General features: G+C 40.8%; 1 protein-coding gene and 1 long non-coding RNA gene across 12 annotated transcripts in view; one reads left to right on the plus strand and one right to left on the minus strand.

Moving 5' to 3' along the window:
• The window catches only part of CD109 (CD109 molecule), a 198,790-nt gene that overhangs the window by 146,377 nt on the left and 35,911 nt on the right, over positions 1-16,502 (plus strand). For all 11 annotated transcript variants that reach the window (XR_014065411.1, XR_014065410.1, XR_014065412.1 and 8 more), the window contains 6 exons: positions 1,204-1,345; positions 2,376-2,493; positions 4,346-4,459; positions 6,191-6,409; positions 7,137-7,281; positions 10,809-10,985. Coding sequence is in view for 8 of the 11 variants with exons in the window: in XM_081530095.1 (XP_081386221.1) it covers positions 1,204-1,345; positions 2,376-2,493; positions 4,346-4,459; positions 6,191-6,409; positions 7,137-7,281; positions 10,809-10,985 (915 nt within the window). In the remaining 3 variants the exon portion in view is untranslated. The remainder of the gene's footprint in view (positions 1-1,203; positions 1,346-2,375; positions 2,494-4,345; positions 4,460-6,190; positions 6,410-7,136; positions 7,282-10,808; positions 10,986-16,502) is intronic.
• The window catches only part of LOC145521485 (uncharacterized), a 147,054-nt gene that overhangs the window by 114,171 nt on the left and 16,381 nt on the right, over positions 1-16,502 (minus strand). The gene's annotated exons all lie outside the window — the stretch shown is intronic.

Here is a 16,502-nt window from a genome sequence, read left to right on the forward strand (position 1 = left end):
ACAGGTAGAGGAGTGTGCTGAGGGGTGTGATGGGGAGAGAAAGTGTGGTGGGCACGCACAGAGCTCATCCAACTGGGAGGCCGAGCAGAGTAATCTCAAGGCTGTCCTTCCTCTCCTCTGCTGGGCCCCAGCTCCTGGTCAGTGTGTTTCCCTGGGCAGTGCAGGAACCTTCTTTTCCTCCTGTGTCCATTCCCCCATCTCTAAACCACTGTTCTCACTGAGACCAGAGTTATCATTATAAAACATGGAATAGATCACGTTTCTAATTTATTTTAAAAACTTTTCAGTAGATCATCACTTCTTAAAGGATCAAGTCCAAATCCTTCAGCATGGGATAACTGATATTTTAAAATCTGGACCCACGCATTCTTTCTGTTCTCATTTTATGCCACTCTTCTCTAGTAAGCATTGCCATATTCTGGACATGCCTTTTTACTTAGCTTCCTTTTTTCCCCCCTCTTGTATGGGATATTCTTTATCTGAAGACATAAGGAAAATGTAACGCAATAAACAACACAAGATGGATTTTTTTTTCTGGCCGTACCCTCTTCATTATTCAGATTCTATGTAGAATCAGCTGTTCTCTGCATGGCAGGCATTTCGCCTGAGTGGAGTATCACTCGTGTATTTGTTTGCCTTCTCCGCAGACAGTGGGTGGAGCTCATTGCATTCATCTTTGTATCTTTGGTAACTTCTTCAGCATAATTTTATTTTTTAACGTTTTGTTTTGAAATATCTTTGGGCTTATAGAAAAGTTGAAAGAATAGAGATAGGTGATCTTGTATCTGTGTCAGTGTGACTGTTTTGTAAGAAAAAGAGCTAATAAGCTGGATTTTTGTAGCATCTTGTGGCAGGTATAGCCCAAGGCAATCAGCACTAGGAATCTAAGAAGAGAAGAATAGCAGAATTGAAGGTAACTTTTAAAAATGGGATTTAACTTATTTTTTTGCAGCTGAACTGCAAGTAGTTTTTTAGGTATTGGTTGTAGGGCCAAAGAACATTTTTCCCCAGCTCTGCCATAAGTGACCATGTGGCTTGGGGTAAGTCACATGACTTCTGTGGGTCTTGGGTGTCAAATGAGAAGGATTGGAGAAGATAAACTGTAAAGGCCTTGTCAGCTGGGAGGCTGTAATTCTGTGGACTAGGTTTATGAACATTATCTACCATGACTTTCCCCTAACAGTTGTCAATGTTTATTTTTAGATGACAGCGTAGAGTTGGCTGAGAGGTTTGTGGATGAAAATGAAGGCTCCTTGGTAGATCTTCATGGCTTTTCTCTGGGTAGCAGTCCACGTGTACGAAAGCATTTTCCAGAGACTTGGATATGGCTAGACACCAACATGGGGTACAGATTAAAGTTCTTTGCCTGTATATATTTTGTTTGGTCTTAGTTTTAAGTCAGTTTTGCCCTCTTTCTAATGTTTCAGTATAAACATAGTGTGATAAAGAACTAAATAGACCAAGAGTTTTCAAAGAATGATATTAATTGTATCTAAATATAGTATTTAATTGGAGAAGGAAATGGCAACCCACTCCACTATTCTTGCCTGGAAAATCCTATGGTCAGAGGAGCCTGGTGGGCTATAGTCTGTGGGGTCACAGAGAGTTGAACACAGCTGAGCAACTGAACGCACACATGCATAGTATTTAATAAAGCTGTATGTGAATTGTGACAGTAAGAGTATCATCAAGGAGAAGACAGGCCTTTTCTAATGAAGGATGATTTTAATTTCCCTGAAGTCTCATGGTTCTCACTGGGGAAAGACTGCTGGGAGTTCCTTTGTTGCTTGGGGTGGGAAGCGCTCATGATTGTTCCTTCTGCCTTGTGGCGCCCCATTAAACATCCCTGTGAGCCACAAGCAGAAGAGGTTTGGGCATTGAAAATAATTCAACTTGGCTAACAAACTCTGTGCTACCTGGCGTGATGACTCAACAAATAAATCATGAAATCTGCGTATATTGTGAGTCAGCTATTTATGGAAACTTGAAATAAGACATTGACAAGAATACAGAGGGAAACTGTTATGCATATTGAGAGAAACAAATGGAAGTTAAATTTGGAAAAGGGTATTTATTATCTATATAAAATTTTTGAAAATGATGCCTGTCGAATATATAAATATTGTAGAAAGATTTTTACTGGAATATGGATCTGTTTGCAGTATTATAACCTTATTATGACCTGTTCCTTGAGAACTTGGGATGTATTATTTTATGCTTAAATCTTTAAAAAAATTTAGATATGTATATTATTTGGAAAATTAAAATTTTCCAAAACATGGAAATTCTTCCAAAACATGGTTTAGATTATGTTGGCCTATTTTGAAATGTGTCTGTTCTTGGTTTTGTGACTTTTATGTTTATCTTGACTTCAGTTCCAGGATTTACCAAGAATTTGAAGTTACTGTGCCTGATTCTATTACTTCTTGGGTTGCAACTGCTTTTGTGATCTCTGAGGATTTAGGTCTTGGACTAACAACTGCTCCAGTGGAGGTAGTATACTAAAGGGCTGCTTATAGATGGTACAATGCCATGAAGCAAAGAGAATGTCAACTCCTCAACGGATTTAAAAAAAATGTTGCTTATGATGTTGATCATAGTTTGGAGATTTCTTGGTGTTTCCTTTTTGTTTTTCATCTGTTTTACATTTTCAAGTGTGAACTGCATTAAACTGTTAACTGTGCTAGCTCTGTATTGAGATTTGGATAGTAAGTTTATTATTGACTGAGTCCAATCACTTCCAAAGGCCAGAAGAGAAAGAATGTCCTCTTTAAAGATGAGTAGAACTCAGAATGTCCCCTAGCAAACATTCCTTCACAACTCTTTGGTCAAATTATATCCCATGTCACTTCCTAAACTGTCACTGACAAGAGGAATATAATGACTGTGATTGGTCTTAGACCAGTAGCTTTCAGCTCTGTCATATCTGAAGCCGGTTTTTAAAAACAGGTATTTTGTTTTGTCCCTCAACCATCTATGCAAATGAAATGCATAGAAAATTTAATATACCTTCATACTCAATTAAAACAATCAGTAAGATGTCCTAAGTGAAATACCAAGGAGAAATAAAAGGAAAGTAGTGTATAATAAAATAATATATATAATATAGTTTTTAGTATGTAGGTGGCCAGACATAGTTGCACGAGAAAGCCTAGTAACATATTTGAATATTTATGCGGTACATAGAATCACCTTGTGTGCAACAGCTGCAAAATGCAATTTGATATACATATATTGTTTTAGCAATGCAAAAACCTTGAGTGGTGCTGCCTGTGGTAATGCAAAGTTTTGAAATAGTGAAGAAGTTTTGGTAAAGTTACCAAACAAAGGGCAATTTCCTCTTGATTTACAAAATAGTTGTGTATTGATAGATGCTTTGGGTTTGTATGTGTGTTGTAATTAGGTTGTAAGTCCAGGTTATTATAACCAGGTGCTTTATCTACATGAAAGGACCTTTAAGAATCATGAGGAAGACAGGACAATTCTTCATTGTTTGGGACTGTCCAGAGCATGCAGACCTTCTCCTGCTGAGTGCCAAGAGCACTCATTGTGACAATCTGAGACTGCCACAGATTTCCAAATAAACTTCTAAGAGAGAATTAACTGCTGCCAGTGAGAAGCTTGGCCAACATTATCAGAGTTTGGGTGGCCAACAGATGTATGTGTTTATATGTTGGGCTTCCCTGGTAGTTCAGACAGTAAAAATCTGCCTGCACTGCAGGAGACCCCAGTTTGATCCCTAGGTCAGGAAGATCCCCTGGAGAAGGGAATGGCTACCCACTCCAGTATTCTTGCCTGGAGAATTCCATGGACAGAGAAGCCTGGTGGGCTGCAGTCCATAGGGTAGTAGGCAAAAGATCATTTACTTTTCACAGGAGTCTAAAACAGATGCTGTTTCATTTGGGCAGTGGCTTTAAAAGCTGAATGATGGAATCGGCATGGCAGAGTAGAAGAACTTGGCTATGGCCTCAGACATGTCGGGATCCAGTTCTGGCTCTTGCACTTGCCAGCAGTGTGCTCTTGTACCAGTTACAGAGGTGGCTGAGCTTCAGGTTTCTTTTCTGTAAAATATGACCATAACACCTGCCTGCATAGATGTAATGAAATAATTTGTATAAAGTCCCTGGTTCCTAGTAGGAGTTTCATAAAAATAGTGATTACTGTGTTATAAATCAAAGCAATATGCCCCTGTTTATTTAGGATAGGTTGCTGTTTTCTGTTGGTAGGCAAGAGGACATTTCTATGTGAAGTTAGTTGTAAGTGTCATAGGTTTTGTGAGATTTAAGTGTATAAGGTGTGAAGCTCTGGACTTAAATAAAATCTGTATTCATTGTGTTCTTTCCAGCTCCAAGCCTTCCAACCATTTTTCATTTTTTTGAATCTTCCATACTCTGTTATCAGAGGTGAAGAATTTGCTTTGGAAGTAACCATATTCAATTATTTGAAAGATGCTACTGAGGTAATGTGCTAAAAGGTTTGTTCATCATTTACATGTCAGGAAAAAATGAAGAAAGCATGCTGGCATTGGGTTATGTAGTGTTTGGGCATCTAAAAATTTTATACATTTCTGGAATATTGAAAATAGCTATACTTTGCCCACCATTTCTTCAGCTTGTTAATGTTGAAGGATACTGCTGGCATGTCTGGGCGTTCTCCCCTTAATTTCTACTGCGTGTTCTCTGCTTTAGTCCCACAACTTCATTTCTTGACATCTGTTTCTCTTTCCTGCCCCTTTCTCCCCACATTTTTTCCCTACTCTGCTCCCACACGGAGAATGTATTGCCACTTCACACTGCCATTCAGTGCCCACTGCAACTGGCAAGAATTTATTGCTTTCAAGGACTGGTTTGGAACTAAGGTGTCTTCCCTGAGTAATCTCACTCATGCTGTTAGGCTTGCGGTCCCCATATTTGTACAGTATTTTCTGTTTCTTTTTTTTTAATCTATTTTTAAATGGAGGATAATTGCTTTACAATGTTGTGTTGGTTTCTGCCGTATATTAACATGAATCAGCCATAGATACACATATGTCCCCTCTCTCTGGGGCCCTCCCCGCCCCCCACCACCCCACCCCTCTAGGTGATCACAGGGCACTGGGTTGAGCTCCCTGTATTACTGTATTCTGTTTCCAAGGCTTTGACTTTTGAGTCATGACCTGGTGCCCCTCAGCCAATCAGTTCCCTGTAAGGCAGCGGTAGGCCCACTGTTTGTATTGTGCCCATCGGGTGCTAATGAAATGATTCCCACCCCACCCCCACCCCCAGACTAGGGATTGTAATTAACCTTACTGCCTGAAAATGCCATCGTCTCTTTAAGCACTATGTCTAGAGAATAAACTGGTTCTTATTTGCTAATTTTACTTTTTGATTTTCTCAACATGGTATAGTGTAAAGAGCAGAAGATCTGGAGTCAGAAGGCCCAGATTCAATATCCAGTTCATCCACTTAACGACAAGTAACTTAATTGCAGTTTACTCATCTGTTAGATAAGAAATATTTTGAGAAACATATGAGAAAATAAATGGGAAAAACAATTCATAAAGTCTAAGATCCAGAGAAATGCTCTTCTCAATGAGCCTGGCAAATTTGATGTACTCTACCAAAGTTTACAACTAACATGTGCTTCAGGACTAGTGTCTGAGTCATACTTTTCTTGGAATAATTTTAGCAGAGATTCTCAATGAGTGTAGTAACATTTCATCCTGTTTGCCTCAGGTTTTTCTGATGGGGCTAGTGTCCCAGGATGACACAGTTGAGTCAGGCTGGTGGTAGTGCCATGACATGAAATAACTCAGCTTTCAGAAAATGAGAGAATTTAATGTTAGTGGGAGTTTAATGTTAGACTTGAAGAATGCCATTTCCCCACTTGTCTTGAGGTAGGTGGAAAAAGCGTGGGAAAGAACTAGCTAGGTTTTTTCTGTTACCTTTACACCCTCTTCTTGGCTGAACCTTTCTGTCTCGTTTTTCTCTAGTCTTGGGCCTCACAGATTTAACCACACTTAAAAGGGCATGGCAACCCACTCCAGTTTTCTTGCCTGCAGAATCCCATGGACAGAGGAGCCTGGCGGGCTGTAGTCCATAGGATGGCAAAGAGTCGACTGAAGCGACTTAGCATGTATGCACAAAGCAGCATTTTACCTAGGAACAATTTATTATACAGAACCTTTGATGACTTTTTTTTTTTCTTCCAGGTTAAGGTAATCATTGAGAAAAGTGATGCATTTGATATTCTAATGGCTTCGAACGAAATAAATGCCACAGGACACCAACAGACCATTCTGGTTCCCAGTGAGGATGGGGCAACTGTTCTTTTCCCCGTCAGGCCAACACGTCTGGGGGAAGTGCCCATCACGGTCACAGCTGTTTCACCTGCTGCTTCTGATGCCGTCACCCAGAGGATTTTAGTGAAGGTAAATACTTGAAGTCTAAAACGAAATGGAAATACATAATTGAAAAGGAAGCAGAAGATAGTTTTTCTCATGGTTAAATTTGTTTTCAAGACCTAATAGGGCATTACCCTCCAGGAATGCCTAGTGTTTTTCTCATCTAAATGTAAAAATATATCATGCAATTGGAGGTAATTGCCAATGTCTTATTTAAATTTATAGTATGATTATAAAGCAGGTTATATTTACACTCTGTGTGACATTGGAATCCTGTTACATTGTGCCAAGTTGATATATAGATTTGGAATTTTGGAATTCCTCAGTACAGGTAGAATAGGTTTTGTAGGTTTTTTTTCGGAGAAGACAGTATGCACAAAAAGGCAACTCAGCAGAGTGGATAAGCACTTGTGTTCTGGAGGGAGGCAGCCCTAGGTTTCATCCCAGCTCTGTCAAGGGTGCCTTTGGACAAGGTATTTAATCTCTGTCTTTGAATAATCAAAGGAGCTATTTCAGAGGGTTTCTCATCCCCTTTTCATCTTCTCCTTTATCATTTCCATTGCCATTCCGTGAACTATTTTCTCTAATTTAATGAGAAAGTAAACATTTATTAACGGATTTGAACCAGGAATCAAGACCTTGTAGGTACTTATCTAACCATACACAGGCCAGACGATTAACTCATTATCTGCCTATGGTTTTCTCTAAACAGAGGAATAGAGACCATGTTAATTGTGTTACTTTTTATCAACAGGCTGAAGGAATAGAAAAATCATATTCACAATCCATCTTGCTAGATTTGACTGACAGCACGCTACACACTACCCTGAAAACACTGAGCTTCTCCTTTCCTGCTCATACAGTGAGTGGCAGTGAGAGGGTTCAGATCACTGCAATTGGTAAGAACAGTATGTCACCATCACTACTGCTTTATTCGTATATGATAATACACATTTCTCATTTATTTGTACATGTATTTTCTTTTTTAATTAATTATTTAAGTTGAAGTACAGTTGGTTTACAATGTTTTGGATAAATAGTAAAGTGATTCAGTTATACATATATGTGTGTATATATATAAATATTTTTTTAGATTCTTTTCCATTGTAGTTTATTACAAGAAATTGAATATAGTTCCCTGTACTATACAGTAGGTCCTCTTTAGGTGTATTTTCTTATTTAGTCCTAATTAAATAAGAAGGAGTGGTAAAAAGTTTTAGTTGCTGCCATCCGCTGATTACAGTAGAAAGGCAAGTAAGATGTGTTTTCTGGACCAGTTCTTCTCAGTCTTCAAGCTGCACATGCATCTTCTGGGGACCCTGTGTGAAGGCAGATTCTGGCTCAGTAGGCCTAGGGTGAGCCCTGGATTCTGCATTTCTGACAAGCTCCCTAGTGTTGCTGATGTTTCTGGTGTGCAGCCCATGCTTTGAGTAGCCAGGCCACAATATTGTGTGGCTGGAGGGAAGAGTTGTTCTGCCTTTGTGGCTCTCAATCACTGGTGAATAGCACAGCCTTCTCTGGTGCTTTGAAAATACGGAAGTATCCAGGTTCCACTCCCAGTCTACTCTATGAGACTCCCTTAGGCTATGGGTAGGCCATGCATGTTTTGCAAAGGTTCTACTAGTGCTTCTGACAACCAGAAGTTGAGGACCACTGCCTCGAGTGGTTCTCTGTGCAGAACGCAAGTACCCTGTACAGCTGGAAGCTACCCACTGACTTAGTCACCTCCTCCTAGTTGCCTTGGTAACCCCAAAGGACTTTCAACTATTAGAGCTTCCACAGAAATGGCTTATTTGTATAGTTGTGCTTTACAAATAACTGAAAGAAATGTTTAGATTTTGTTGTTCAGGCACTCAGTCGTGTCCGACTCTTTGCGACCCACCTTATGGACTACAGCATGCCAGACTTCCCTGTCCTTCACCATCTCCTGGAGTTTGCTCAAACTTGAGTTGATGATGCTAGCCAACCATCTCATCCTCTGTCACCCCCTTCTCCTCCTGCCCTTAATCTTTCCCAGCATCAGGTTCTTTTCCAATGAGTCGGCTCTTTGCATCAGGTAGCCCAAGTATTGGAAATGTTTCGATTAATGACATCTAAATAATTTGTTAGGTCTTTGAGGTGTGTCAAGACCTAAGGCACTTTTTCAGAGATTCTTTTGAATCTCACCTGCAGGTATAATGCTTTTTATTATTGCTCCAAACAACCAGTCCCTCTAGAGAGGGCTTTATGGGGAGACTTATATATAATTCTTAAAAAGAAATAAATAAATTCTTTATTGAGGAGAATACATTCTGCTTAAGCACCTCCCACAGTGGTGGGGTGCTGGGAGATGGTGTGGCGTGTGTGCACACATACAGAGGGAAGAGCCTTGGAAGTTTTTCCTTTTTAAACTTTTTATTTTGTATTGGGGTAAAGGCTACCCAGTCCAGTATTCTGGCCTGGAGAATTCCATGGACTGTACAGTCCATGGTGTCGGAAAGAGTCAGACACGACTGAGTGATAGCTTATGGTGAATGGTGTCGGATTTGTGATCTCTGAAGAAGATTTAACTTCGGGACCAAGAACCCAGCTTGATCACTCAAGAGCTTTTCTGTAGCAGAGTTTTATAAAAGAGAAAGAGGGACAGAGAAAGCTTCTGACACGGACATCGGAAGGGGGATGGAGAGTGCCCTCCTCACTAGTGTTAGCAAGGAAGTTAAATACTTTTTAAATTGGTTATTACAATAAATCAAAAGAATGTCTCAAGGTTGTAAACATCTCACTAGGCCCACTCCCACAATATACACTTTAAGATAACAGGATTAGTCAGAAGATTTTCAGGAAGGAGAAACATGTCCTCAACCAGGATACATTATTGTTATATAATCCATACTAAGAAATGTAGAAAAAAAATGTTTGTCCCTTCCTCCTTGAGAATTCTAGACCCCTATCTGCTCCTTGAGAGCCCCAGACCCCTTTCTCCTCCTCAGGGACCCCAGACTTCTTATCAACCCGCCTAGGAATTCACTCTCTCATGAGCGACTTTCGCTTTCTTTCATAGCCAATTAACAATGTTGTGATAGTTTCAGGTGAACAGTGAAGGGACTCAACCGTACATATACATGTATCCATTCTCCCCCAAACTCCCCTCCCATCCAGGCTGCTGTATAACATTGAGCAGAGTTCCATGTGCTATAGAGTAGGTCCCTGTTGGTTATCTATTTATAATACAGCAGTGTATATATGTTCATCCCCAAACTCCCTAACTATCCCTTCCCCCCAAGAGCCTTAAAGTTGGAGTGTGTCCCATCTTTCCTTATGTGGGAATGAATCTGCCTGTGGTTGTTGAATATTCTGAAGTTTAATTTTAAAGTTTGATTTAAACTAATGTTTTTTCAAGTTTTATTTTTATATAGTATTTATTTAAAAAACCTGTTTGGTTTTTCATTTTCTATTAAAAAATCTATTTGTGTTTTATTTGGTGAATATTGGCTTGCTTCTTTGAATATTAAAAGTACAAGTTTATGTTCCCTTTGAACATTAAAAGCATAATATGCAGTGGTGGTAATAATAAGAAACAAAACCTGCGCTGGTATTTACTTCTCTGAGTTAACATCTACAGTTTAAGACATTGTACGCTAGCATGACTGCAGCCTACCCACATGAAAGTCTTCCTCTCTTACTTGGATTCATTTTTTTAGGAACAAGTTTTCACTAGGTATTTGGACTTGGAATGGTGAAGTTTTTAAAATAAACCACACTGACGAATATTCTTCTCTATACAGTTCAACCATAGTGAGGTCAAAATTAGAACTCAGCCTTTACATTTCTAAATTTTTACTTATTTTCTTGAGCCATGGTGTTAGAATGTGGGTAAGCGTGTGTTTTGTTTAACTTTATGTTACTAACTTTGAAGAATACTCTTAACCCGTTTCGATCCTGAGATTCATTAAAACATATATACCAGTCAGTTCAACTTTGTTGGTGATAAATAGAGCACATTGAAAAATACAAACCCTGCCCTTAAAATGTTATTTCTCAAGAATTTATAGTGTATTAGTAAGGAAGTCAAAATAAAGTTCTATTTATGTGAAGAATGCTAATAATAAAACTTCTTCCCTGAATAAGAATGATGATTTCCTAATGCAAATCCTGACATTTTGGTTAGAAATTTTTAAAAAACTTACAGTTTGCTTATGTATGCTGTATCTTTGAACTAAAAGTCTCCAATTTGTCATGTAATCTACAAGTTCAGTACCATCATATTATCATTTATTTGACCAGTCTTCCGGAAAGACTGATGTCAAGTTTCTACTGTGTTCCTGGCAGTGGAACAGTCCTAGTGCTTCAGTGTCGGGGGCCTTCTGCTCTCAGAGGACAGCTCTTTGCCTCTAGAAGGTATGGTTACTGGGATTTGCTGACCTTGATAAATATCTTGTGCTTTCAGGAGATATTCTTGGTTCTTCCATCAATGGCTTAGCCTCCCTGATTCGTATGCCTTATGGCTGTGGTGAACAGAACATGATAAATTTTGCTCCAAATATTTATGTTTTGGATTATCTGACTAAAAAGAAACAATTGACCGAGAATTTAAGAGAAAAAGCCCTTTCTTTTATGAGGCAAGGTAAGCATTTTAGAAATATACTTTTTTTAATAAAAATAGAATGGACAGATTTTGTCTTTGCTGTGTGACTGTGACATGAGATGGCGTGGAATGTGCTGGAAGTGTTAACAGTGGGACTCTGTCACTACTGGGCTCACTGACTGCTGCTAAGATGTGTGTTAAAGGAGTTTGATCCTGGAGGGGCTTATATTTTCATAAGGGATTGGAAATTTAAAGCCACTTAAAAATCTGATGGTGAAGGATAGGCAAGGCTGGTGTGCTGCCGTTCATGGGGTCGCAAAGAGTTGGACACAACTTAGTGACTGAACAACAACAAAAATCTGAAGGAATGAATATTCATCAAGTCATTTCACATTTCTAGAGTATCTCTTAGGGACCAGGGTTGGTTCCTGTGCTGAGGCAGCAGGAAGTCAGGCCTTTCCTTCCAGGGAAGTCTGTGTTCAGTGGAGAAAGTCTGTGTGTAGTAAACACGCGTGGCGTCACATGGTGGGGGCTTTTAATATTTCAAGTAGCTGGGGGCTAGGAGGGAAGTGTGAGTATGGAGGCCCCTCCTGGCCACACGAAAAATGTGATAACTATGCCCTGATGCCCTGGGGAGGCTGTTGCTGTTTGCAGACACACAGATGCTCTGGGTCTGCAAGTTGCTAGTAACAATAATTAACATCGCTTGATGCTTACAAATGCGGCAGGCAGTGTTCTAAGCACCTTGCATAATATTTTACTTACTGGTCACAGTCAGTATGGTTATTGCCCTCCTCTTTTTACAGATTAAAGTCTGCAAAAATCTGGCACAGAAATATTGCCTAACTTGTTAGGTCACATAGCAGGTGAGTGGCAGAGCTGAGGTCTGAACTCACTGTCTGGCCCCAGAGTCCATACTCTTAATGTCCATACTTAGGAGAAAATGGAAAGTTGTGAGGTATTTTTAACAATAATAATGTAAACTTGATTTTTTTCCAATACTTGAAAAGCTAGCCACCCAGAGTCACAGTTTCAGCTTTGCGCTTCCATTAGGGGACCTCTAGCAAGATCCTGGTGGCTCAGTGATAAAGAATCCACCTGCCAATACAGGAGATGCTGGTTTAATCCCTGGGTCGGAAAGATCCCCTGGAGAAGGAAATGGCAACCCACTCCAGTATACTTGCCTAGGAAATTCCATGCACAGAGGAGCCTGGTGAGTTACAGTCCATGGGGTCACAGAACAGTCAGACATGATTTAGTGACTCAACAACAAGAAGTAAGATCTCTGTGTGGCTGAGTTTATCATCATTCTGCATGGTTTGGGGTACCTGCTGTCCATCAAACTGATGAGGAAATTGGTCAAAATGATAGGGAACTGCTTGTTCAGTATAATCTACAAATTGAGTGAACACCTTGCATCCTACCTTTTAAAAAACAGTGAATGGGTTAAATGCCAGTAGAGGCAAGCTTGTTAGTGATTTGGCTAACTTTTCCACAGTTAAGAATTAGAAAACTCAGTAAAGACGTTATTTTAATGTGAGCTTTTCTTCCAGGTTGCCTTATTATGAAGGGGCATGTTTATCCTAAACTAACTGCTGTGTAATAATGATAATAACTTACCCTGTTTTACAAATATTTTAATTTTTGCAAAAGCCCTTGGAGATAGGAGTACTGTTATTGCTTCCATTTTGCAGATGAGAAAACTGAGGTACGGGAGGCTAAATAACTTCCCCATGGTTCCCCTGGATGGCCTGGCTCCCAAGTCCATGCTCAGAATGCCAGAAGATAGCGTTACTTTGCAACATTCTTAGGTTGTTGGAAGCAATAGGAGAGGATGAAGGAGGACCAGGAATTGGGCCAAGACTCTTCAGTATGACCAACGTGCAAGAGGTCTCAATGGGAGTTCTGAAAAAATAGGAAGGGAGGCCTACGGTCCCTGTAGGGAAAGAGAGGCCAGAGGTTAGAGTCTCGGGTGTCAGGTTAGACCAGAGTGAGTTGTGAGATGTTAGATCCAAGAAGCTGAGCTGCAGTCAGTTTCCTGAGCACCCCCTGGGCTAGGTGTGCAGACACGGACTGAGTGTAAGTCTGGGGGCTATGTGGGAGGACACACTTAAGGGAGGCCGGGGATAGGGATCAGGGCTGGGTGTGAGCTGACTTCTGCAGTGAAGGAGATAGTGGTAGAGTTTCCATCAGATTAGAGCCAGGTGTTTCAGACATTTAGGCTTCCCTGGTGGCTCAGATGGTAAAGAATCTGCAATGTAGGAGACCCAGTTTCGATCCCTGGGTTGGAAAGATCCCTGGAGAAGGAAATGACAACCCACTCCAGTATTCTTGCCTGGATAATTCCATGGACAGAAGAGCCTGGCGGGCCGTACTCCCTGAGGTCACAAAGAGTTGGACATGACTGAGTGACTGATACTTTGCAGGAATTTATGACATCTCATGCCCAGGTCCATAAGTCCTCTAGGAAATTCTCAAAGATGTAGCAATTGGTACTTTCTGTGCTGAGCTGCCCCTTAAAAATTATTCTCCTTTCTGCATATGTTTGTGAATCACCCATTTTTTTTCAGTTTAGCTATTAATTTATTTAAAGAGAATGGTAAAAATATCAAATGTTCTATCATATATGCAGAAAACACATGTTATTAATGTTTCAAGAAAAATGGTACTTATATACTAAGACATTTCCTCTGTGATTTCCAAGTACTTATGGTCTTCATGTAATGCATCTTTGCATGTCCTCTATCTGAAATGGCCTTCATGATCTATGAACTATGTTTTCTTGATAAAACCCACTGATTTTTAAAGTGACTCAGTCATATTTTAAATATATAAATACAGGAGCTGCCTTTTTCCAAGAGGCAAGCTTATTGGAAACAGGGTAACAGGGTAAGTTATTATCATTATTACACAGCAGTTAGTTTAGGGTAAACATGTCCCTTCATAATGAGGGAACCTGGAAGAAAAGCTCACATTAAAATAATGTCTTTACTGAGTTTTCTAATTCTTAACTGTGGAAAAGTTAGCCAAATCACTAACAAGCTTGCCTTAAACTTAATATAATTAAGTTTAAGCAGTGGTGCCAGGGACTCTTGGTAGTGTATGCTACACTAAAATCAGGTGAGATGTTGGCATAGTGCCATAATAGTGACAGTTAAGGAGAAGGGTAAAAACTATTTTTCATAATTTAACTCTGCATCTTTTAACGGAGAAGGCAATGGCACCCCACTCCAGTACTCTTGCCTGGAAAATCCCGTGGACGGAGGAGCCTGGTAAGCTACAGCCCATTGGGGTCGCTAGGAGTCGGACACGACTGAGCGACTTCACTTTCACTTTTCCCTTTCATGCACTGGAGAAGGAAATGGCAACCCACTCCAGTATTCTTGCCTGGAGAATCCCAGGGACGGCGGAGCCTGGTAGGCTGCCGTCTATGGGGTCGCACAGAGTCGGACACGACTGAAGCAACTTAGCAGCAGCAGCATCTTTTAAAGACAAGATTCTGACTTGTATTTGAAATTTAGTTTGGCTGGTTTCAAGTAGAGAGTATGTAGGCACTAGACTGGTGCTTTGTAACTTGATATATTACATTCTTTGAGAAAGTGTAGCGAACAGGGGAGCCTGGCACACTGTGGTCCATAGGGTCACAAAGAGTAGGACACAACTTAGTGACTGAACAACAACAGATAAAATAAAGTAAAGTAAGATATATTAGAAAATGCCACTGATTGTGTATTTTATGTGTTTCTGGAATGTTGGCCAATCAAATAGCAATGCTTTAAAGAGACAGAATAAGTTTTCTAGAGTGAACCATTTGGAGTGAAAGTTGCTCAGTCGTGTCTGACTCTTGGCAGCCCCATGGACTATACAGTCCATGGGATTCTCCAGACCAGAATACTGGAGTGGGTAGCCTTTCCCTTCTCCAAGGAATCTTCCCAACCCAGGGATCCAACCTAGGTCTCCCACATCTGCCTGCAGGCAGATTCTTTACCAACTGAGCCACAAGGGAAGCCAATTAAGGAACAATAATTTACGCCTTAAGAATTTGAGTTTCTGTCCTAGCCACTTTGCTGTGGGTTAGTATTGACAAATACCCTAAAAAATGAACACTCCAAATCCTCAGTATCCTTTTTTTTTGTTCTAAAAGGAGTGCTGGTCCCCTAGGCCTGTCGCAGCAAGGTAGGTGCCAGACTGCAGTTTCAAAGCAGCCCTGCATTGCATTTGCTGGTTGTTAGAGGGCTCAGAGCTGCCAGAGGGCAGTGAAAGCTTTGTGGGCAGAAGGAAGAGCCCTGGAGCTGTGAGGTGGGCGAGTCCCCCACGGGGGAAGGTGGAGCCGTGGTTCTGGCCACCATGGGGGCTGTCAGCCCTGGCTCTGAACCATGCCTCCTGCTCTGGGCTTGTTTCCCTAGCCTTGTCTTTCCACTTGTAAGACATGGGTAAATAAGTACCCACTTCTTAGGGATGTTTTGAAGACTAAATGAAGTATTTTAACACATAGTAAATGTCCAGGAACTGTCAGCTATAACATACTTAGTTGCATCTAAACTAGGAGATAAGATCTCAGATCAGCAAGTAAATTCTGTCTGTTCTGCCTCTAAAAACAAGTATGCAATTCCTCCACTCTCTCCATCCCAGGCTGATGGCTTTATTCTGACACATTGTTGCTCCCCAGATACTCCAGTGGCTTCCTAAATAACACTCTTTGCCAACATGCTCACCTTCCTTTAATACAGTTTCTGCATATTTTATAATAAAAAGGATCTTTTGATAATGTCAAGATCATGAGACTCTCTTAAATTCTCCTGTGGATTCCTGGCCTGGGCTTGCAGGCCCTGAGCGAACAATGGACTCTTTTCACCTCACCTGCAACTGCCCCATCAGGGCTCTGTCCTGCAATGTCTAGCGCGCTTCCAGGTCCACGGTGCTCAGGGTCTTTCCGCCTGTCCTGCCTTCTCCTGGGATGCTCTCCCCCCACATCATTCCAGGGTTGGCTCTTTCTTGTCACCCAGGTGGTGTTTTCCTCAAAATGCCCTTCCCTGGCCTGTTAGTAGCTCTGATTTAAATTATGCCATTTAATATATTCTTCATCACACTTGACATTATTTAAAATGTTCTTGTTTTTCCGTTATCTGACTGTCTCCTGCTCTAGAAGGTAAGCTCCCTGACAGTGGGGACTGCTTGAATCTGTTCTCCACGGGCTCACCATTTGGGTCCCTCAGTAAGTGCAGAATGGGTGAAGGCATTCGTATCAGCATTAACTTCTTAACCTAAAGGTTGATCATCCTAATGTGGAGGTTGAGTCTAGAAGATCTCTCAGGTGTTTCCATGATGCAGGGTTATTTCTAACCACCACAGTGTCTACCTGGCTCTGGCAGGTTTGTATGAACTAGGAAATGTGACTAGAGATTTGAACTTGTTACCTTTTGAGCTGGTGAAGTGGCTGATGGGAATCAGTCCGTCCAGCTGTTGTTGTTCATTTGCTCAGTCGTGTCCAGCTCTTTGTGACCCTATGGAGTGCAGCACACCAGGCTTCCCTGTCCTTCACTGTCCCCTGGAGTT

The sequence above is a fragment of the Giraffa tippelskirchi genome, chromosome 9 (genome assembly GCF_054371585.1).
Source record: "Giraffa tippelskirchi isolate mGirTip1 chromosome 9, T2T-mGirTip1v1.2.pri, whole genome shotgun sequence".
NCBI lineage: Eukaryota > Metazoa > Chordata > Mammalia > Artiodactyla > Giraffidae > Giraffa > Giraffa tippelskirchi.